The 22217-nt window shown below is 47.6% G+C and overlaps 1 protein-coding gene and 1 pseudogene across 2 annotated transcripts in view; one reads left to right on the forward strand and one right to left on the reverse strand.

Moving 5' to 3' along the window:
* The window catches only part of Cpxm2 (carboxypeptidase X, M14 family member 2), a 114196-nt gene extending 94175 nt beyond the window's left edge, over nucleotides 1–20021 (reverse strand). Inside the window, exons 1-2 of one of the 2 annotated variants that reach the window (XM_075972538.1) lie at nucleotides 19566–20021; nucleotides 8238–8336 (exon numbers count right to left, since the gene is read on the reverse strand). In XM_075972538.1, coding sequence (XP_075828653.1) covers nucleotides 8238–8336; nucleotides 19566–19881 — 415 coding nt within the window. In that variant the 5' untranslated portion in view covers nucleotides 19882–20021. The remainder of the gene's footprint in view (nucleotides 1–8237; nucleotides 8337–19565) is intronic. The other variant, XM_075972539.1, reaches the window with a different exon arrangement.
* On the forward strand, nucleotides 207–6924 carry LOC142850657 (small ribosomal subunit protein eS26 pseudogene; annotated as a pseudogene).
* Nucleotides 20022–22217: the final 2196 nt, after the last annotated feature.

The following is a 22217-nucleotide window of genomic DNA, read 5'->3' on the forward strand; positions in this document are numbered from 1 at the left end:
CATCCTGCTTTGGGGGCAAACACCTTATGAAAGCTTGAGCATCTCAGAGAGATAAGTCTACCTTCCTGAAGAGGCTGGAAGCCTCGTTCACAAGCCAAAATGAGTCTCCATCATAGAATCCCTGACATCTACCACATACTTCCCAAACATATGAGTGATGAGTCTCGGTAGTTGCTGTGGCTGATCCTCACTGCCTCTGCATCGTCATGGGAAATTCCTATTTTTCCTCATACATTGCTAATAAAGACCCCAGAAGGTAATTGCTGGCTCAAAACAGAGTGCTCGTCACCATAGCCATGGTCCACCTACAAGACTATTTACTTCACGTTTCTATTATAGCAAATATTTCAGCGGGAATACAGGAATACCAGAGGACATTCTATCGGAAGATAGAGATGAACGTCTTCAAGGCCTTGGGGAAGGCAAAAGTAAAATTAAGAGTGATGGAAAAGCATCAACCATCAACGAACCGATTAGTGACTGGTTTGATTTAGGTTTAAGAACATCTGTTATTCAAAAGACACCCTTGGTGGCCTGAAAAGATAAACCAGTGGGCGGAGACAAGCCTTGCTCTGAGTTCCTGACAAAAAGAGAACAAAGAAACCCCTCCCATAAATAAAAACAATGGCGAGGGAAATCGTGGCCTCAGTGGGGTTGAGCAAAATAAGTCACTCTAATGGCAAAGAAGCATTAACCATCAGGCACCAGGAAAGCACCGAGTTAGACCACAACAAAACAGCAGCCTATGTCACCAACATGAATAAAACAGAGAAGACAGACAGGGCCAAATGTGGGCTTTTAAGGAAGAAAAGCAACTGCTGGTGGGAACGCTGATCGTCATAATCAACCTGGAAAATTCTCTGCCCGTTTTCTGTGTCCAGTGTTACATGTGTGCATATCCATGTGTACACGTATATGCATGGAAGCTTATGTACACATATGTTTGGAGACCAGAAGTCAAGATAGGGTGTCTTTTCCAGTTGGTCTCTGTCTTAGTTTGCTTTTAGAAAGTCTCTCATCTAACCTGGGTCACTGGCTAGACTGACCGGCCAGTGAGTCAGGGGTCCTCCTGTCACCTCCTCCCCTGTGCTGGGGTAATAATTGTGTGTCTCTATGCCCAGCATCCTTCTTTCCAACATGGAGATCCAAACTCAGGTCCTCGTGTTTGCGCAGCAAGCACTTGACCAACTGAGCCATGGTCTTAGGCCCTCCCTAGCAGCTCTTATTGAAGATACTCATTCCCTAGGATAGAGCAACTCTATTGGAGGTATACACCAAAAGACTTGCACAGAAATGATTCCCAAGTGCATCCTGTGATAGCCAAAAGTTCAAATCCACACCCATACCTATCATCAGGAAAGTGAGTCCACAGACAGTGATATACAGTCCTGCCGTGGAGTACTACAGCCCTGTGAAGATAAACAAGTCAGAATCCACCGCGTATGTAGCAACATGGTTGAGCCTCACAAACATGACAACCAGCAAAAGAAATCATACACGAAAGTGTCCAGCACGAGGCCACAAAGATCACCAAGTTCAAAACAACGCCTGCTATCTACGATCACAGCCATGTTTAAGGAAAAGCAGGGAGGTTGGCTGATTGTGGCTCAGAGCTGACTTCAGAGGTTCCAGCACAATCCTCTTCTTATAAAGAACAGTTGCAATGATGCATTTTCACACTGTGTAGTCTCCCTGACAACCCAAATCAACGGTGTGGAGATTGCACACTCCAGTGAGTTATATCCTTATGGTCCCATCGTCCCATCGTTTTCTCTATACACATTAGCCCTCAATAATATTTCAGTAGGCTTAGCTTTGCCTAACTACCACATCATAGAAACACCAAACCAGATCTATTTATCCAGTTCAGAAGGAATAAAAGAGATCTCTATTCTGAATGTAAAAAAAAAAAGTCAGTCTCCAGGGTTACATAGCATATGATTTCATGTACCTGGTTGTCTTACAACTACAGCATTATGGGGAACAGAGCTACATTGCCAGGAACCAGGGCTTGAACATGGGGAGAGGAGTGTCTATAAAGAACAGCACATAGAACCTATGATGGGACAGGAGTGTTCCCAGAAACCACACGTGATACAGCTGTACAGTGCTGCGCACGCGCGCACGCGCGCGCGCGCACACACACACACACACACACACACACACACACACACACACACAGCTGGCAGAATCTGAAGTGATTCCAAGTCAGTTTCTTTTTTTTTGTTTTGTTTATTTTTTTTTAGTTGTTGAAAAAAAATTTCTGCCTCCTCCCCGTTTCCCATTTCCCACACATTTCCTCCTCCCACACATCGCCCCTTCCCCCACTCCCCTCCTTCTCTCCCCACTCCTCTCCCCCTCCCCCCACTCCATTCCCCCTCCCTCTCGAGACTGAAGAGCAGTTCAGATTCCCTGCCCTGCAGGAAGTCCAAGGTCCTCCCACTTCTATCCAGGTCCAGGAAGGTGAACATCCAATCCTGACTGAGGTATCTCAGACCCAAAAAGATGAACATGGGATGTACTCACTTATAATTGGTTTCTAGCCATAAATAAAGGACACTGAGCATATAATTTGGGATCCTAGAGAAGCTAAATAAGAAGGTAAACACAAAGAAAAACATATAGTCATCTGCCTGGATATGGGAAGCTGACAAGATTGCTGGGCAAAAACTGGGATCTTGGGGGTGAGGTGGCATGGGGCTAAGGGGAAATGGGGTGAGAAACGTGAGAAGTGGAGGATGAGGGGAGCTTTGGGGAATGGGATGGTTGGGATAAAGGAAGGGTGGATACGGGAGCAGAGAAATATATATCCTAATTAAGGGAGCCATCTTAGGGTTGGCAAGAGACTTGACTCTAGAGGGGCTCGCAGGTGTCCAGGGAGATGGCCCCAGATAGTACCTTGGGCAACTGAGGAGAGGGAACCTGAAATGAGCCTATCCTATAACCATACTGATGAATATCTTGCATACTTGCATATCACCTTAGAACCTTCATCTGGCGATGGATGGAGATAGAGACAGAGACCCAAGTCAGTTTCTTGACTCTATTACTTTACTACAGTCGCGTAAAAGTGGTGGTGGCGCGTTCCTTTAATCCCAGCACTCAGGGAGAAAGGTGGATCTCTATGAGTTCTAGGCCAACCTGGTCTACAAGAACTAGTTCCAGGGCAGCTAGGACTGCAACACAGAGAAACCTTTCTCAAAAACAAAAGCAAACAAACAAAGACAAAACAAAACAAAACCATCAGCATTGCTAGGGGCAGAGTGAAAGGTGATTCAGACTCTTCTGGTTTTTGCTATTGCTGGTGGTGGTGGTGGTGGTGGTGGTGGTGGTGGTGGTGGTGGTGGTAAGTTTTGGTTTGTTTTTTGTTTTGTTTTGTTTTACAACTTGTGAATCTACAGTTATTTCAAGTTCATAAGACAAAAAACTTTTTCTTCAAGAATACTTTAAAAGATAAAACTTCCTCACCCTGAACTCAGGATGACTTGATGCAACCCATAAAACTCTCAATTGCTCAGAAGTTTCTTAAACTTCAGGGAATTTTAGTTTTAAAAAAAATGTGTAACCACTCCCAAGTTTGCCCTAGAAGCCCAAAACTCAAAGACGGAAGCATACTTGAGCCTAACCCAGCTGTGGAAGAACATCACCATGTGTGAATCAGATGAACGCAGCAGGAGGAAACAGCTTCCAAATAGGGGGTGGCATTCATCCTGTCCTTCCTGTGTGCCCCAGCTTTAGGTCCAGGATCTACAGCATCTGGAAAATTAGACACTTTCTGATACCTTCTCATGTGGCTGTCTAGTGTAGGCAGGCGCCTACATCTCCTTCCAGTCAACTTTCCACAGGGATTCACATCATAAATTCTTAGAAAATACGGGGACCGTAAACTACCCCAGCAGCAATAAGAACAGTGGTGAGCAATTAGCAACTTGGGCCGGTGTCCTAGGTACAGACATGTGGTAATAGACAAAGGCTTTGACTCCCTCTACTCAGAACCAGATACGTCTCTTCATTATGTCAGCCCGACAAGACATGTAGATCAACTCCAAGTTAAGTAGCTTTCAATTTGGGGGAAAGGACTGGAAAGTCACATAGTGAAAGGTAGGAGCACAAAAAGAGATGGAGAAGTAGGCGAAAATTCAACCAACCTAGCAGCTGACATCCGACCCAACTGGTATAGCGCTATAGCCACATAACAGGTAAGCATACATTTGCTCTTGGAAAAGTTCTTCAAGGGTGACTTACTTGCATATACCCCCACCAGACTCTTTTAAAGGCTTTGCCACTGGCCTTCAGTGTGAACCACCTAGCCACCACCCCTAGTCCCTATCCTTTCCTCAATCATTATTCTCTCCCTCTCATAGTCTCATCAAGTCTTCCTTTAAAAATAGAATAATTCTGCAGGCTGATATCATAGCTAAGATATTCAGTCAATTGGCAGTGTCATGACTGCCTTTGAGGTGAGTGACCCCAGGCATGAGGCCAGCTCACAAAACAATCTAGTTAGTTGGGAGCATCTGTGACAGAAAAAAGGAAATGCCCTGTGTACATTGTGCGTGCGTGCGTGCGTGCGTGTGTGTGTGTGTGTGTGTGTGTGTGTGTGTAAATGAACTTCCAAAATCTTACTGAAATGCCTCCCTCAATTTTAATAACTTCCAATTCTGAGAAAGAAAGAAGATCATCTAACCCAAGCCTTCTGCTGAAGCTAGGAGAAAATCTGGACTAAATATGTTTTAAAATGTGTTTGAAAGCACTCAAGAATTCACCAGATACAGAAGAACCCTCAAGTCCAGACTGGTTGGCAGCAAAACTCCAAAGTGCTCCTAAGGCTAGCACCTCAAAGTCCTCCTGAGGCTAGCACCTCAAAGTGCTCCTAAGGCTAGCACCTCAAAGTGCTCCTGAGGCTAGCACCTCAAAGTGCTCCTGAGGCTAGCACCTCAAAGTGCTCCTGAGGCTAGCCCCTCAAAGTGCTCCTGAGGCTAGCCCCTCAAAGTGCTCCTGAGGCTAGCACCTCAAAGTGCTCCTGAGGCTAGCACCTCAAAGTGCTCCTGAGGCTAGCCCCTCAAAGTGCTCCTGAGGCTAGCACCTCAAAGTGCTCCTGAGGCTAGCACCTCAAAGTGCTCCTGAGGCTAGCCCCTCAAAGTGCTCCTGAGGCTAGCACCTCAAAGTGCTCCTGAGGCTAGCACCTCAAAGTGCTCCTGAGGCTAGCACCTCAAAGTGCTCCTGAGGCTAGCACCTCAAAGTCCTCCTGAGGCTAGCACCTCAAAGTCCTCCTGAGGCTAGCACCTCAAAGTGCTCCTGAGGCTAGCCCCTCAAAGCGACCTCAGCCTAGTGGCACATGCCAGCAAAAAGCAAGTGTTGCTGCCCTTCCAACAGAAGAGACCCGTCACCAGAAAGGAGTTCAGACTCTGACCTAGTTTCATTTTGGTCACCGTGACCAAAAAAACCCTGCAGAACACAACTTAAAGGAGACAGGGGTCCATCTCAGCCTGATATTCTACGTTCCAGTCCACCACTAGGGAAGTCACGGTGGCAGACACTTAAAAAACAAGGGGTCACATCCCATCCACAGTCAAGAGCAGAGGGAAAGGAACATATTCGTGCTTATTCATACTTACTTCAACTTCTCCATTCTTACACAGTTCAGGACCCACTGCCTAGGGAATAGTGCCCCTCACAGTGGGCGGTGTCTAGTCAAATCAATTACTTAGCTAAAACAATTCCCCACAGACAGACCCACGGGCCAACGCAAAGCAGACAGTCCCTCATCTGGACTCTCATTCCAGGTAATGTTAGGTCAAGCTGATGACTACAGCTGACCATCACAGACGCTAAAGGACCTGAGCCCCAGATGAGCCTGAGAAACACAGCCCTAGCTATATACTGTACTCTCAACGTATCCTCCCAAGGGATAAGTCCTTACAGTGGACACCTCAATGTCCACCTTCAGATGAAATACATATTTGGGTCCATAAATGACTGCAGAAGCTCATAATTGATTTCTCTTAATCTTAGAACACACTGTAGTCAGAGCAGTGATAGCTCTGATGGCAGGTTGTTAGGTAGAAACACAGCCTCAAACCCTAACACTGTACCTAAGGGAATATGAAATTCCCTTGGTGACCTTCACCTCTGTGACACAGTTCTTGAGCAGATGTGGCCACTGAAAGTGAGTCCTATTTAAATCTGTAAAATGTTTAGCTGAATTTTTTTTTTGTCTTCTGTCACTACTAAGCAAAAAGTCAACAACCCTGGAATATTTCATTCTAAGCTTTGTTTTCCTATAGAGCCCTGGCCAAAGAACCTTCCCTTAAGCTACAAAGTATAGAGGAGTGGGGAGGAGGAGGGGGAGGATAATGATGATGGTGATGACACCCGCAGTGATTAGCAGGGTGCCTGGAAAGGTCAAATGCTGAGCAAAGCATCTAGCAACTACACATGCATTTAATAAATTGTCATTATTACTAACAATAGCAGAAATAATCCTAAATATTGCAGTTTAGGACAGCAATGGTGACGAAATAGTTAAGGATATTCATAGCACCTCTTTCAGGGCTTGGCTCCAAGATGACCAAAAAAAAAAAAAAAAAAGGAGAAATAATGGTTGTATCAAAAAGGGCCCTGGCCATGTGCAGCCAATTCAATGCACTAACTGCACCCGGTGCATGCCCAAGGACAAGGCCATTAAGAAGTTTGCCATTTGGAACATTGTAGAGGCCACTGCCATCAGGGACATATCCAAAGCAAGTGTCTTCTATGCTTATGTGCTCCCCAAACTCTATGTCAAGCTGCATTCCTGTGAGCTGTGCGATTCATAGCAAGGTAGTCAGGAATCCATCTCGGGAAGCTCAGAAGGACCAAACACCCCCACCACGATTTAGACCTGCTGGTGATGTACCATGACCTCCACCAAAGCCCCTGTGAAGAAAACACCTTGGAAAAATAAAATGGGACTTACACTTTATGTAGTATTTGAGTGTGTCTTTGCCAGGTGTGAACTGTGTGTTATTTCGTTTTCTGTGTGTGTGTCTGGAGAGTGTACAGCAGAACAAACCTGGTATTGTTTGGGCTCTTTATTCTGTACACCTTATATTTTGCAGGCTGGTCAACTTGTGAACTCCGGCAATCCTGTTTATGCTTCCCCAGACTTGGGATTAAAAGTGCTTGAACCAGGCTCGACTTTTTTATGTGAGTTCTGGAGATAAATTGGGTCGACCAAGATTTTCATATTCTTGGAAACCCTACTGCGGTTTTGCTTTCTTTTAATTTGTTTTTCTAGTGTAGGACATTCACTGACTTTTCTAGCCCTACAGGCTATGTGTGGTCTTCATTGTTTTCCCTTTGGCTTTTGGGGGACATGGTCAGTTGCCCTGCTAGCTTTGAACTTAGGTCTCTCTGTCTCTAACTGGTAAGATTAAAGATGTATGTCAATCACACACAAAAGAAAGAATATTCATAGCTACAGCTAATGGGCCAGCACTCCTACATGAGTCTTGAAATAATTAATAACACTAAACATTCTTTTTCTATAAGTTTTTTGTTTGAGACAATATCTTTTTGAGACAATATCTCACATATCCTAGGCTGTCCCACAACTTTCTATGTTGCTAAGGATGACCTTGAATTCCCAATCCTCCTATCTCTATTTCCCTAGTGCTGGTCTTAGAGGTGTGCACCATCACATCCAGTATGTGCAGGGCTGGGATGAAGCCCAAGGCTTCATGCATGTGAGGTAAGCAATCTATCAGTCAAGCTGTATGTACCCCCCACAACCACCTAACACTGCACATACTGGGGTAAGTAATTATTCAACCGAAAGTTTCACATGACTGCAAGATGTCAGGTCTGGTATTGCAGATTCTGGAAACAAAAGACTTTATCTTTGTCCCCAGAGACCCTATGTTGAGAGACAAGAAACACACAACCAAGGCTATGGGCAGCTAAGAGATCACAACGCTAAGAGATCACTTCTAAGGAAGACAGTCTAAGGGAGGAAACAGAAAATTTAAAAGTGACATGAGCAATTCATTCCGGAAAGTTTTGGTAGGGCAGTAATGCCCCCAGAGAGGTTTGAGCTGTTGAGATGTCTGTACTCCTGCACAATGGCTAAGAATAGACATAGGTGCAGACAATACCCCTACAGGGTATATATGACAATACAGCCATGCCAGCTGCCTGCACCCCCCTATGGGCAGGTGACAGAAACGGGGCAGGGACCCTCCAAGTGCTTTACTTACTCTCTCTGACATCCTCATGGGCCACAGGGACACCATTATCATCCCGGGCAGCTTTTTCAAGACTCTTGCTTCTTCTGCCTTTTCTGTTGCTATTTTTACCTAGAAAGAAAAGGAGGAAAAGATATTGTTATTCTGCGTATCCCAGAAGCCTCTGAATGTGAGAACTCACAGTCCTCTCCTGCAGAAAGCTGCCCTCAGCTCTGCTCCCCAGTCCCAGAGCCTTGGACTCCAAGGGATCTGTGGTTAAAGAGGAGGATGCTCAGTACATATGGAGATAATCACCCCTCCCAAAACCCATGTGCAACTGTATGCGGTTAAGTATTGTAAGCCTACAAAATGCTGCGGAAGCTCCCTGAGGCACTAGGAGAAATAGCTGGAACTGAAGGTCAAAGCCGGACTTGGACATCAAAGTCAGCATGTTTCCAAAGCTAGCTCGCACACCCAACTCTCTCCAACGTCATGACTTGTGGACCTGTGAGTCGGTTGTTCACTAATTGGGGAATGACCTGGGAGCCTGATGTGACCCTGTTAACCTTCCATTTTCTCCTTACTTTGCCCCCCTACCCCTATTCTAAGAACACTTGGCATAAATTGTCCCCATCGTGGGCACACCCATCCCTCTACTCTCAAGCTAATTGGCTCCTTCCCATCTTGCAAATCTCAGCTTGGCATCGTCTTAAACTGCCTTTTCATTCCTCGCTTCAATCTAATCCTCCTTGGAGCGGCACTGATAGCATCTGTCTAGAGTCAAGTTGCCTCTAAGCTAAGCCTAATGCAGGGGCTCCATTGCCTGGGAAGTGCTGAGGGAAAGGAGGGGGAAGCAGGATCCAGTCAGGGAAGAAGCTAAGCAAGCCTGCCTAGCTGAACTCATCACCTGGGGCTTTGAGAATGGGACTGGCTTACAGAATGTTTCCCACTTGAAAAAGAAAACCTCTGCATAAAAACTAGCCAGCTCAGGGCTGGGGTACAGCCACCCAGAGAAGAGAGAGGTGTGATCCACCCACACTCCAGGGTGCTACCTGGGGGACAGGTACACCCAAGGTACCCCCAAGGTCACCAGCCTGACCTCTAGACCACTTCCGCTCCTTGACAAAACAAGGTAGCAGAGCCAGCCACACAGGAAGTTAGAGCAAAAACACAAAATGATACCTGTGAGATACTCAGGATGCGGTTGTCTCTACCTGGCCATCATCCTGAGGTCCACATGTTACTAACACTATCCCATTTGCTAACAGTTGACAAGGGTGGCAGGCTCCAAAATTTTAAGGCATGTTCATTGCAAGATTCAACCCTCTGAGGACAGGAAGGGCATTTTACAGTCGAGGACATAAAGACCTTGAGCAATAGTTCTCGACCTTCCTAATGCCGTGACCTTTTACACAGTTTCTCATATGGCGCTGACCCCAACCATAAATTAGTCCATTGCTACTTCATAACTGTAATTTTGCCACCATTATGAATCATAATGCAAATACCTTAAAAGTGACCCCCCCAAAAAAAGGGGGTCTCGATTCACAGGTTAAGAACCCCTGGCTTAGAGTGAGGAAGAGAACTTCCCAAGGTCACTGACAGCCAGGAGATAACTGAGGTAGTGGCCAGCTCCAAAGGGCCTTCCCCGCCAGCACAAAGGCCTCTTCCATAGACCCTTCCTCCCCTAGAACAAGAAAGGCAACCATATGGTCTGTACAGATGAAAGAAGAAAGAGAAGAGGAAATAGTGTTTGGAGAAGGAGCCAGAATCCAATCAGCATCTCCATCTGGGCCGCGTGACAATGCAGAATTCCTTAAAAGTAGTGCACTGCACCCGCTAATGCTGGCCACATGTTCTATTCTGGTGCACCGTGGTAAATATAATTCCTCTGGCTTAATAAAAATAAAACCTATTTTTCCTTTGCTACACAAGGAGCTTACAGTAGCAACCCGCTCCCCACACACACATACACACACCCCAAACCGAAAAGCCTTTGCTTCCCTGCAGTCTCTGCTTCCCCAGGAAATTCCAGGCCCCAGAGCTCTGCACTCCCCCTGCAGGAGGGACCTGGCCCAGGACTCTGGCAGTTCTTGCCGGTTTCTCGGTAAGGAACCTTTCGCAGGAGGGGAAAAAACACCATGTGAGGATCTTGTAGTAGCTCCCCAGAAAGGTCTCTCCTCCTGTAAGTGTTAGAAATGAGTAGTGTGTGTGTGTGTGTGTGTGTGTGTGTGTGTGTGTGTGCATGCACACGCGTGGACACTTGAGTGTGCATATGTGGCGGAATACGAGCAAGTGTGCACACACGTGTATGTGGCAACAGAGGACAACCTCAACCTCAGCGCTGTCTCTCTTTTCTTCTTTCCATTTTCTATGTTCAGCAGTCTCTCACTCCCCTGGAACTTGCCAAGCAGGCTAGGCTGGCTGGCCAACAGCCCCAGGATCCTCCCATTTCTTTTCCCCAGAGCTGGGATTGTTTGCACTGTGATTTTAACTGGAGACCTGAGCTGGATCTGACCTGAAAGCCCCCCTCCCTTAGGACTGGTTTTCATGGTATCAGAAGCTTCCAGGGGATGGAAGCAAACAGGAGCCCTACACAACCGTGATGCCAGGCATCCACAGCCAAGTCCTGCACGCATGATAACCCTAAGTAGTAGCACACATACTTTGGAAGTAACTCGCAGCTCCCTAAATTCACACATGCTGGTACTGGAAACCTAGCCAGCTACTCAGGGCTGGGAAGACATTGATCTTGGAGGAGACCCAATATCCAGCACATTATTAAACCAGCATAATCTCTAGGTACATTCTAGATATTTATCCCTATATCCATAGATAAGTGTAGTTTTCAACCCTTGCCAAGGAAACCTCTCTTTGCAACAGATAAAGACTATTACAGACAACCACAACCAATCAAAATGCAGAGGACAAGAGATTATGTGGTGCCCTGACCCAACTGATATGCCTATGACGTAATTCCTGCACCTAGGGTTCACGGATCATTGCAAATCAATAAATCAATAAATAAATAGGAGGGAGAAAGACTGTACAAGCCAGAGGAACAGGGCGTTTTCCAGGATCGTGTCTCCTAAAAATGTGAGAGGGGCTATATCCATGATGTCTTATCAGCTCAGCGGCCTCAGCAATTCCCAAACAGTGACGACATCAGAGGACATTTTAACATAAAAAGGGGAAAGATCAAGGGGCCTCTGTCCTAAACACACAACTATGGGCAACTAGGGAAAGCTGAGGGCAGGAGAAATGGTTTCCCAGTGAAGAGCATCCCAGCTGGTTAGTCAATACCACGTGGTGAGCCCTGAGATCATGTACATACAGGTAACATTATAGGAAATGGGCAGGGTACAGTTATATATTTAGGAATATATATGTATATATGTAATATACAATTAAAGAAAAAAGTCGTGAATTTGAGAGAGAGCAGGGAGGGGTCGAAGGGAAAAAAGAGAGAGAAAATTATGTAATTATTGTAATTATACCATAATCTCAAAAAATATTATATAAAAAAATAAGTTCCTGCTCCATACAGGTAAGAACAGGAAAGGGACAAGGGACGAGGCAGGGACAGACAGCCTGAACCCCTTTCCGGTTCTGAGAACAGTTGGTGTCTGAGAGGACAACCTCAGTGGTCAGGCAGAGAAGGGACGCTGAAGGGTCATCAGGTAGACAGCAAATGCCACAACACTAGAAGCCCAGATCAGTCCACCTACGAGCACTCCTCTCCTGTCTACATCTATGCTTCTCGGGTGCTGAATCCTTCCTGGAAAAACAACCTGATGAGCCTCTTTCGGGGGGGGGGAGCACAGAGGCAGTAGGCGCAGCTGGCAGAGGTGCCTCTGAAACCAGCACACCCACTCTCTGCGCCAGGGTTCTCCACCTGTGGGTCACGACCCTCTGGTGGCCAAATGATCCTTCTACAGGGGCCACCTAAGGACATTAGAAAACAAAGTTATTTACATCACGATTCATAACAGTAGCAGAATTACAGTTATGAAGCAGCAACGAAAATAATTTTATGGTTGGGGATCACCAAAACATGAGGAACTGTATTACAAGACCACAGCATTAGGAAGGTTGCAAACCACTGCTCTAGGCAGTCAGCCACCCTCCTGATTCTCGGCCACAGTTCTATGAAGTTCATCGTCTCTAAGGAAGCACCCCAGGAACAGCAGCAGGCAGGCAGGTGCACACAGGTAAGTGTGGGTCCTCTGTCAGCTGTACAGAGACCCTGGGCACCTATCTGCCTGGGTTTGGGTTCTGTCAAGAACAGGCTGAGATAAGTAGGTGTGTACTGCACGATCGTGCCTGTAAGATGATTTCACGCAGCTTGAGGGAAAGGGGCTAAGAAAGAGGAGGAAGGAGATGCCAACAACCTGTGGGCATTGTCTGTCAGGGTCCACAGGACACCAGGAGCAGGGGAAAGGTGACACAAAACTGTGCCACCCCACCTCTGTCATAACCAGGGAGGCCACACCCATCACACCTCAGCAGGCGGTATGAGCATTATTGATACAATCCTCGAGGGGGGATCCAAAGGCTTGGAGAGTCACTCGTGCCCCCATAAAGAGCAGAGTTCTGCCCCTAGCTGTCTCTGAACCTCAACAGGCTTACCAGGGAGCATTGCATGCGTCTTGCATGGAATAAATAGTGTATCCAAATCTGTGGCACAGAGGCTGATTCACATGGGAAGGAAGGTATTCTTTGCCATGCTAACCATCCAGGACAGCCAGTGAGCAGCTAGGTGGAGGCCAGCCACTTAGGATACTGACCCATCCCACAGTCAGTCAAAGAAACCCAACTCGAAGCTTTCATGACCCAAGTGGCAGCTGCATGAACGGGGACCAGACAGGGTCTCAGAGGGCAGAGCTTGCCGCTGTTGGGTGACACTAAGCCTAAGCACTTGTCTTTCTAGTCCCTTGGGACATGCAAAGGAGGCCTCACCACAAAATCCAGGCTCTGGAGCTAAAATTGGTTTTGTCCTGGGTCGAAAGCATGGTCACCTTGAGATATGGCAGTCACAGGCACAAGAGGTAGATGGGGGGGGGGGAATGCCAGAACTATTTTAGAACCACAGCATGCAATCCGGTTTACTCGACCCCTGTCAGGTCTCTGCCCTCTATCATCCAGGCACAATCCTGATTTCAGGAGCCATGGGCACAGGCAGGAGGAGCAGGTCAGCGGTGAGTTAGCTTTGGAAAGAGTTCTGGAAAGGGCGGCAGCGCCTCCAAAGTAGATGTTTTTTTCCTAATCCATCCTTTCCCTGGGAACTTTGCCTAGCATTTACTTGGATGGAACACTTCAGGTTTAATACTAAAGCATGTATGTAGGCAGTCATTGAGGCTTTCTTGTTCTTTAAGTATGCCAATAACAGCCCCTGGGTTTATTAAAAACACGACTGAAATATTGACAAACACCTTCTCCTAATCCTCACACCCTAGTTTTGCCTAAGATCGGGTATGTCCATCTAAGGCCAAGCTGCTCTGGCCCAACAAGAGACCAGGCTAAGCTCTGCAGGAAAAATGATTTCCACCAACCAGGAACAGCTCACATACAAAGAGCTTTGTTGACAAGCAAATTTGCTCAAAGGGCCACCCTTCTTCCCTTTGATGGCTGGGACACAACACATACTAAATGCAAACTGGATGGTTCTGGGCGTAGACCCACAAACAAAAATGGCTCTCTGCACACTCCGCACGTTCCAGAGGGACTAGCTCAGGACCAGGGGATGTCCGTGTGGGTTTGTTCAGATCCAAACGGTGGCTCAGTCTAGCCTGTGCCTGGAAACACCACAAACAAAGGAGTCAGTGGGAAGCCAGATTTAAAGCCTCCATATCCGAGCCAGCTCCTAAGCCAGGGAGCAGCGGAAGAAGAAAACACGATATTCACGTCACTTATTCTCGGTCTTGTTTGTTTCTTTCTGCCATGTGGGTGGAAAAGGCAGGTGAATTATGCAACCATGATTTATTAGTTGGCTGCATTTCATCCTCTAAAAGGAGCATGGCCACCATTCAAAATCACCCCAAGATATAAACATACCCTAAGTCCACTGGCATGGCCTCCATGGAGCTGCTACTTTATTCTTTCTTTGTGCTGGATAATGAAAAGGAGGGACCTGAGGCTTGCTTCTGGGACCACAAAGCATTCCCACTGCAGAAGCTGTGGAATTCAACCAGAAACAGCTGAATAAATAGAGTTAGAAGGAGGCTGTCAACGAGGAAGAATATTCTAGCAACCATCACTGCCCGTCCAATGAGTGAATGGCCTTGAAGTGGGAAGAGCCCATCTGGGGAGCAGTGGAGCAGAGGCTGGGCAGCCATTGTCGGAACCTTGTAGTGGAGAGGAATTTGCACTCTGACCACTCACTTCCCTAAAAGTTCTAGGATGCTGGGATAAACTGATGCTTACAAGAAAGGCCTAAGAAAGTCTATGATATGAGAGTCCCCTAACCCCCAGAAAAAGATTCCATGGTCCTATATCCTGGTGGGCACAAACACATACACACACACACACAAGCACACATGTGCATGCATATATATATATATATATATATATATATATATATATATATATATATATGGAGAAAATGCATATACACACAAACATGCATACACTCACACACAAATCCATGGAGAAACTTCCGAAATGTAACATTACAATCTAACTAATAGTATTTATAACAGTCTAGGTCATGCTTTTGAAACCCAGTGGCAATTCTCAACCCCCTGCAGATGACTGGCAATGTCTAGACATTTTTGTCTGTGAGGGCTGAGAGGAAGGTCATGGGTCAAAGCTGCAAATCCTATAGCACACAGGCCCTTACTCCAACCCTTAGCACACATATAATCCAAACTGCTGAGACTGTCGAGGTTGGGAAATCTACACTAGAGACACCTAAGATTTCCCACTAAGGTCATGGGACCTCACCATAATGCTTCTGTAAGCTCCTATAAGCCTATAATTATTCTAAACCAAACTCGAAGTAAATGCTTTTCAGTTTTCTCTTCCATTCAGTACAGCTGGTCCTTCTCCATTGAGAATGAAGTACTGGTTAAGCATCCCTGAATCAAGTTCTTGGGAACAAAAGCACTCCAGATTCCACGGTTTTTCCAGCCATGGAATCATTCTATGTGTCATAGACGCCACACACATAGCCTGGAGGTAGCTCTGAGTTGAAGCGAAGCTTTGTGGGGCACAGCCACCAGGAGTGTACTGGTGCTCAAAGGGCTCGGCTATTTGAGCATTTCAAGTTTTAGCTTTTCAGAGAATGTGTTCTAGTTTCCCTTCAGTCGCTGTGATAAATACATGAGCAAAAACAACTTGGGGAAAGAAAGGGTTGATTTTAACTTACAGGTCACAGTGCATCAAGGGAAGCCAGGGAAGAAGTTCAAGGCAGGAGCTTTGAAGCAGAGACCACAGGGGAAGGCTTTCTTAGCTACCATTCTTACATAGCCTAGGACTACCTGCCTAAGGAAGGCACCACTCACATTGGGCTGGGTTCTCCTACACCAGTTAGCCATCAAGTCTAAGACCCCCACAAGCCCACCCACAGACCAGTCTGCACGTAGTGATTCTTCAACTGAGGTTCCTTCTTCTCAGGGGTGTCAAGCGGACAACCAACCATCACAGGAGGATGCTTACTAGTCTTTCCAGTTGATCAAAGGATTCCATTTTCCAAGCCACTTCTATCGCTATCAGCATGTGGCATTCACACAGCATTTCTCTGTTTGACAAGGATCAAAGCCAAAACTCAAAACCAGACCAAACATCCGTGCCACCAGCCTCCTCAGGGATCCTCACATATGCCCTATTAGTGCCCACCACACACACTTTTCCAGTTTCTCCTTTATCAACTCCAACTTCCCAAGACCAAATCAAGAAACATTTCACTGTCTCCAAACGTGATAGCCAAGTCAGTTCTCCGTTCTGTGTTCTCGCCATCTCTCAATCTTACCCTCTGCTCCCACCCCACTGCCTAGCTTGTCCTGGAACACAGCACTCAACAGTCGTGATGCAAATTCCGGACACTTGCCTCTAACACCCCAGACCATAGCCCCAGATTCCCTTTCGTGAAGCACATTCTTAAGATTGGCAACCTGTCCATAAACAGCCCGCCCCACCAAGAGTGCCTCTATGACCCTGTGAGTGTTGAATACAACATGCCACCACTTAAAGTGGGAGAGAATCATCGTCTCTCTGTGCAAGTGAAGTGCACAAATTCTTCTGAGTCCCCTAACCAAGATCGTTTTAATCTCTCCTCTGCTACATGGAGTCCACAGTTGAAGGTTTCATTGAACACACACACACATATGCATCCACACACACTCATGAATCTGTGCACACACAGTCATGCATCCATGCACACACACACACACGCATCTGTCTACACATTCGGAGAGTGAGAGGAGTGGAGGGAGAAAGAGAGGTACTAGTTTAAATTGTTCGATGGAGCCCAGCAGTGTTGGTGCATGCATTTAATTCCAAAACTCAGGAGGCAAAGACGGGCAGATCTCTGTGAGTTCAAGGCCAGCTCGAACTAGGAGTACTAGCTCCTGCGATTCCAGAACAGGCACCAAAGGCACCAAAGCTACAGAAAAACCCTGTCTTGAAAAACTAAAATAAATAAATAAATAAATAGATTCCCACAGGGCAGGGCACCTTGACTTTTCTTAAAACTGGAGAGGGAGGGGGGAGGAGGAGTAGGAGGGAAATGGGAGGAGGAGAGGAGGTGGAAATTTTTAATAAATAAAAAAAAATTATTCGATGGGTTTCCCACTCTACTTATGCTAGCTGGGGGAACTCTAAAACATCCCACCCGATTCATTAGGAAAGTGGCTGACATGGCAATGAGCCAGGAAGCAGCTCCCCAAAGGCCTCTCGGGCTGATGCTGGTGCTTCAGGATGTCTTCCATTTGGAGACAGGATCTGGTTGACTAACTATTCACCATGAACAGTTAACATCCTGTCCCAGGCCAACTTCTATCTGCAAGGTGGTTTTCCAAAGGCAAATGACACTTTTCTTGCAAACCAGAGTCTACCCGACTTCTCCTTCAGAGACCCCCATTCCAAGGCTGATAACCGCCGATGCTCCGAGCAGGAAGGAGAGCCATTTCTGGGTTGTAATAGCTGAGCCCCCACCACATAAGCTGGGGACACTGTTGAGACTGGGCTGTGACTTTCTGGGCTGTCAGGAAAGATTATAACTGGTCACTAGTAAGAGTACCCAAATAAATTCAGATCACTAATCAGGCCTAGTCAGCCATATCCCCCTGGAAAGCATTGGCCTCATCCTTCTATTTATTGTCTTGACATCCCATGTTCTATACGACTCTCAGCACACCCGTGATTATTTCCCCAGAGTCACACAACTTCTGTGAGGTCCTTGGAGAAGGGACTAGGCTGTCCTATATTCTCTGTCCCTAGCACACAGTAAAGGATGTTATGAGAGGCTGTGACATCATCAGACACAGTAAAATGCAGCGGCAAACACTGTGCTTTCTATCTGCAGGTAAAGCAGTTGGGGCTCAAAAAGAGGACCCTAAGCTTCAGGTTCCTAAATGGCAATCCCGAGGCCTGGCTGATAAGGTGGGCTTTTGTGGGAGCTCACTGATGGGGATCCATTCCACCTTGACCAAAGGTCAGAGAGTTCAGGTCTATTCTTGCTCCTTCGAGGTTATAACAGGAGGTTTGACCCAGGGCATGGCTAACAGGATGTTTTGACAGAGCATGTGGTTACTTGATGCTTTGGGTATTGAGGAGGTGATTATTTTGTTTGTTCCTAGTATAGTGGTAAAGGAGTCTTTTGTCTTTCCTCTCCTCTTTCGATTGGGTTATTTAAAGCTTTTGAGACATAAATGCAGGGCAGACTTTAGAATTTACTGGATGCCCTCTTGACTCTATCCTGCATCTCTGTCTTTTCTTTTCTTTTCTTTTATCTTTGTTTTTTCTACCTGACATTTCTTAAGCCTCACACAAGACCCGGCTCATGTTGTCGCCCAGACTCGGGATATGGCAGGCTTTCAATTCTCCCAAGTAAGACAGTGATAAAATAATTTACTTCCCCTGTTTGAGCTTAAGGTTCCTCATCTGTAACACAACAAGGATAGCCATTTTCCTGAGCTAGGAAGAGAACTTAATGAGTCCAGCGGACATTACTAAAGTCAGTGTCTCATCCCACCCTTTAATACAAGCAAGTGCAGTTTTCTACATTTTAATCCATGTTAAACCACACACACACACACACAGAGAGAGAGAGAAAGAGAGAGAGAGAGAGAGAGAGAGAGAGAGAGAGAGAGAGAGAGAGAGAGAGAGAGAGAGAAAACATTGGGAAGTTCCTATGGATCTACTTGGGGTCACACAACCCACAGAACTGTCAACAGCATATGGCAGGGATTCAGCCTTATACAAAGGTGGTACTCAAATGGGGCCAGCCCCTCAGGAGTGTCTGCAGATGCAGACCCTTGCCACCCTGGTTGATGACTTTGGTATCTGTTAACCAAATGAAAACCACTTCTGAGCTCAGAGCTCTGGGACCTAGTACGTGACTCTCTTTTCAGTCAAAGACACTGCAAGGTCATAGAATTTGGTCACTGTCCTGCTGGCTTCCCAAGGCTGAAATAGGAGGGACACAGCTCTGACACTGAGCAATCACCGTCTGAAACAATTGAGAGAAAGTCCTCTTCACAGGTTGTGTGATAACGACTGGACCGGAAGAAAGTGAACATGGATTTTAATTTACTCTTTTAATAAAGAAAATGAGATGGACGCAAAGGATGCATAGCTCACCCCAAGCTGCCCGCCACTCGGAACTTTCCAGGGCTACTGTAGTCTCTGCCCTTTCTTGGCAGAATCTTGGCTGCTACCGGGACCAGAAGTGGTCCAAAGTCTCCAGCTGGGACTGTGCCATATTGTGCATAGTGGATTCAAGGGGCCCACTGGCAGGAGGATGGAGGGAACAGAGAAGGGGCACAGCCTGAATAAAGGCCACTGACCAAGCCTTGCCCAAGGCCATCTGCCAAATTACACCAGCCAGTCACATGCCAATGGTTTAAAGTCATTCTGAAGAAACCGTCTCTGAAGACTGAAGTCCTAGACAGAGCAGGAAGAAGCAATAGACACCTCTTGGGACACCGAGGCCGGCTCTCCAGGCAGCTTCCCAAAGTGCACAATTCTGCCTGAGGGGGCAGGGAGAGTAAGATGGGCTTAACTTGGATGCAATCTCTAGTGAATAGCCAGCACCACAGGATTTTGGCTGACATCATGAGGGAGACATACTGGGAAGCCAGGTGTCCCCTGGAATGCAGCGAGCGCGGGCGCCCCCTCGGGTCGCCCGATGCAAAAAGTTACCTGGTGGAGGCGTCTCTGCGACTACCTTCTCCCTCTTGGGAGCCTTCTTAGGCTTGGCGGCCTTCTTGGGCGGCCTGGGCTCCTGCTGGAGCTGCTCCTGCTGCTCCTGCTTCTCCACCCCGAGACCCTCATGCAGTGGAGGCGAGAAGAGCTCGGGCTCCCGCTCCGGATGCTCATGGTAGCGCCCGCGTCTCCAGAGTTCCTGGCCATAGTAGTCTGGCTCCTCGAAGGCTGCGCCCTGCGCTCTGACCCCAGCCAAGGCCACCGCCACAAGTGCCAAGGCTAGCGCCCGGGAGGCGGCTCCTGGATGGGCCATGCCCGCCCCGTTCTGCGCCCTGGGGAGGGTCCGGGTTCCCGGGAGCGACAGGCAGGCTACAGATGACTGCTGTGGCTCGGGACAGGGGCGCGGGAGCTGAAGCGGGTGCAGATGCGGCGGGCCCTGGCTGGTGGGACAGGCCAGACGGGCGGGGCTGGGCCGGAGCTGGGCGGGCAGGGGCGCGCCCAGGAGAGGCGAGGCGCCGGCAGACCCGCCCTCCTTCCTGCCGGGGCCTCGCCAGCAGGTGTTGGAGGCCCATTCATTCTAAGACTGTAACCAGCCTTCCTTGTCTTTTCCATTCTGTCCTGCTGGGCACCCCTTCTCAGACTTTCGGGCATGCTGATCTTCAGAGGGAACTTCGGGCTGTGTCTTCCATTCCTTTTTGCAGAAGGACAAACCTGAGTTAAAACTAGCCTGAAATCTTGAGGCTAGATAGAACCAGAAGGCTGCCTACCTGTCTTGCTGCTCTCAGCCCAGGCAGAAACCCCAAGTACCTGGATGAAGTTCCTTGAGAGCAGAACCTAAGGGCCTGGAGAGCTCTGCTCTCAACCCTCCAGAATATTCCTGTTGGAGAGAATGGGGCCAATCAAAGGCCACCATTTCATAAGTTACAAGAGGGCATTGGTCTCTTCAAGGATCAGGCCTGTCTGAAGAAACCTGGTGTTGTTTCCCTTTGATAAAGTGGTCCCCACCTTTAAACAGCATGCCTTAGGTTTTCTTAGTCTTCTCTAATATAGTGGAAGCTAGTAGCCCCAACTTCTCTCCAGGCTGGAACGCTGGAGGCCCAGGGCCTGCAGCAATTTCTATGGCTCCTCTAACTGACTGAGACAGGGTTAACCCAAGAGACCTACAGACTCACGGATTAAATGTCTGAGGCTGAAGTTAAGGTATGAGGTGTAGCTGAGGGACTCAACAGAGAGTTCTGGGGCAGGGAAGGGGAGGAGAATGGCTTTCTAGCCACTTAGGATGTGGCTGAGTCAGGTTCTAGCAGCGGTATAGATGGGGTTCCATATATTCCCTGACTTTCAGCTGAAACCGTTTTGCAGCCTGCCTGCCTGCCTCCTGGTTTGTGTGCCTTCCAGGGCCTGCCTCGGGTCTTTGCAGGCTGCCTAGCATCTCAGAGTCAGTACTCATAGGTCAAACCTAAGCCACACCTTCAAATCTTCTCTACCTCCAGCTAGGGAATAGTGTCTTAATTCAAGTTTTCCTTGCTGCCGTGAAACGCCATAACCAAAAAGCAGGTAGGGGAGGCAAGGGTTTGTTCAGCCTACGCTTCCATGGCACTGTTCATCACCGATGGAAGTGAGGACAGGAACTCAAGCAGGATCCTGATGGCAGGCATTGATGCAGAGGTCATGGACGGTGCTTACTGGCTTGCTTCCCACGGCTTGCTCAGTCTGCCTTCCTGCAGAGCCCAGGACCACCAGCCAAGGAACAGCACCACCCAAAATGGGCCAGCCCCTCCCTCATCAACCACTAATTAAGAAAGCACCTTACAGCAATGGCTTCTGGAGGCTTTTTCTCAATCGAAGCTCCCTCCTTTCAGATAACTCTAGCTCATGTCAAGTAGGCTTTAGACAGTTTGCACAGTCTCATGGGATTAGAGGAGGCGCGGAGATAAACCAAGACTTGCCCCAGCTGTCACTAGTTTACTCTTTACACTTAACTCACAGGGTCTAAGGACTCAGAGAGATGCCTGCGGGGGTTGGGGTAGCATGGTGCCTGCCAGTCACAGCGACGACTAGCCCTCAGTCTGTCAGTCTGGCCCTGAGGGCCTGGACTATGACTCTAGGATGCCTCTGAGTGAACCTGGGCACTGAGATATGGCCTCCCTATTTGCCTAGGAGAGGGAATCACAAGCTTGAGGCCCCTGACTTCAGGGTGTTAGCCGGCTCAGCTGTCATTCTTTGCCTCACTCTTTTGTCCTTGTTCTTTGCCTCAATGTCCCTATTCAGGCCACCCGGCCGGCCTTTGGATTGCAGTTTGAGGAACTCCCTAACGAAAGGATCTTGCAAAAGGAAATTGTAACTGACACCGGACCCATGGGGGAAGACCAGAGGGCCTTGGATCTAGTGGTCAAGCCTCTAGGATACTCAGGATGCAAGATCCAGAAAACTTCTCCAGAAGAGAAGAGACAGCTTCTTCTCCACCGACATTCTGGGCAGGCATGGGGTTCAGTTGGACCCCATCCGCTCTTCTCTGTATATGTCCTCTGAGCTCACTCACAGGGGTTGTTTTATCTAAAGCCAGCCACGCCAGACAAGAAAATAAGTCCCAGGGATTTGTGTGGAGCAGAAGAAAGAGGCTCCATCAGCAAGTCACACTCCTGATGAAGA

This window comes from Microtus pennsylvanicus, chromosome 5 (assembly GCF_037038515.1).
Source record: "Microtus pennsylvanicus isolate mMicPen1 chromosome 5, mMicPen1.hap1, whole genome shotgun sequence".
In the NCBI taxonomy this organism is placed as follows: Eukaryota; Metazoa; Chordata; class Mammalia; order Rodentia; family Cricetidae; genus Microtus; species Microtus pennsylvanicus.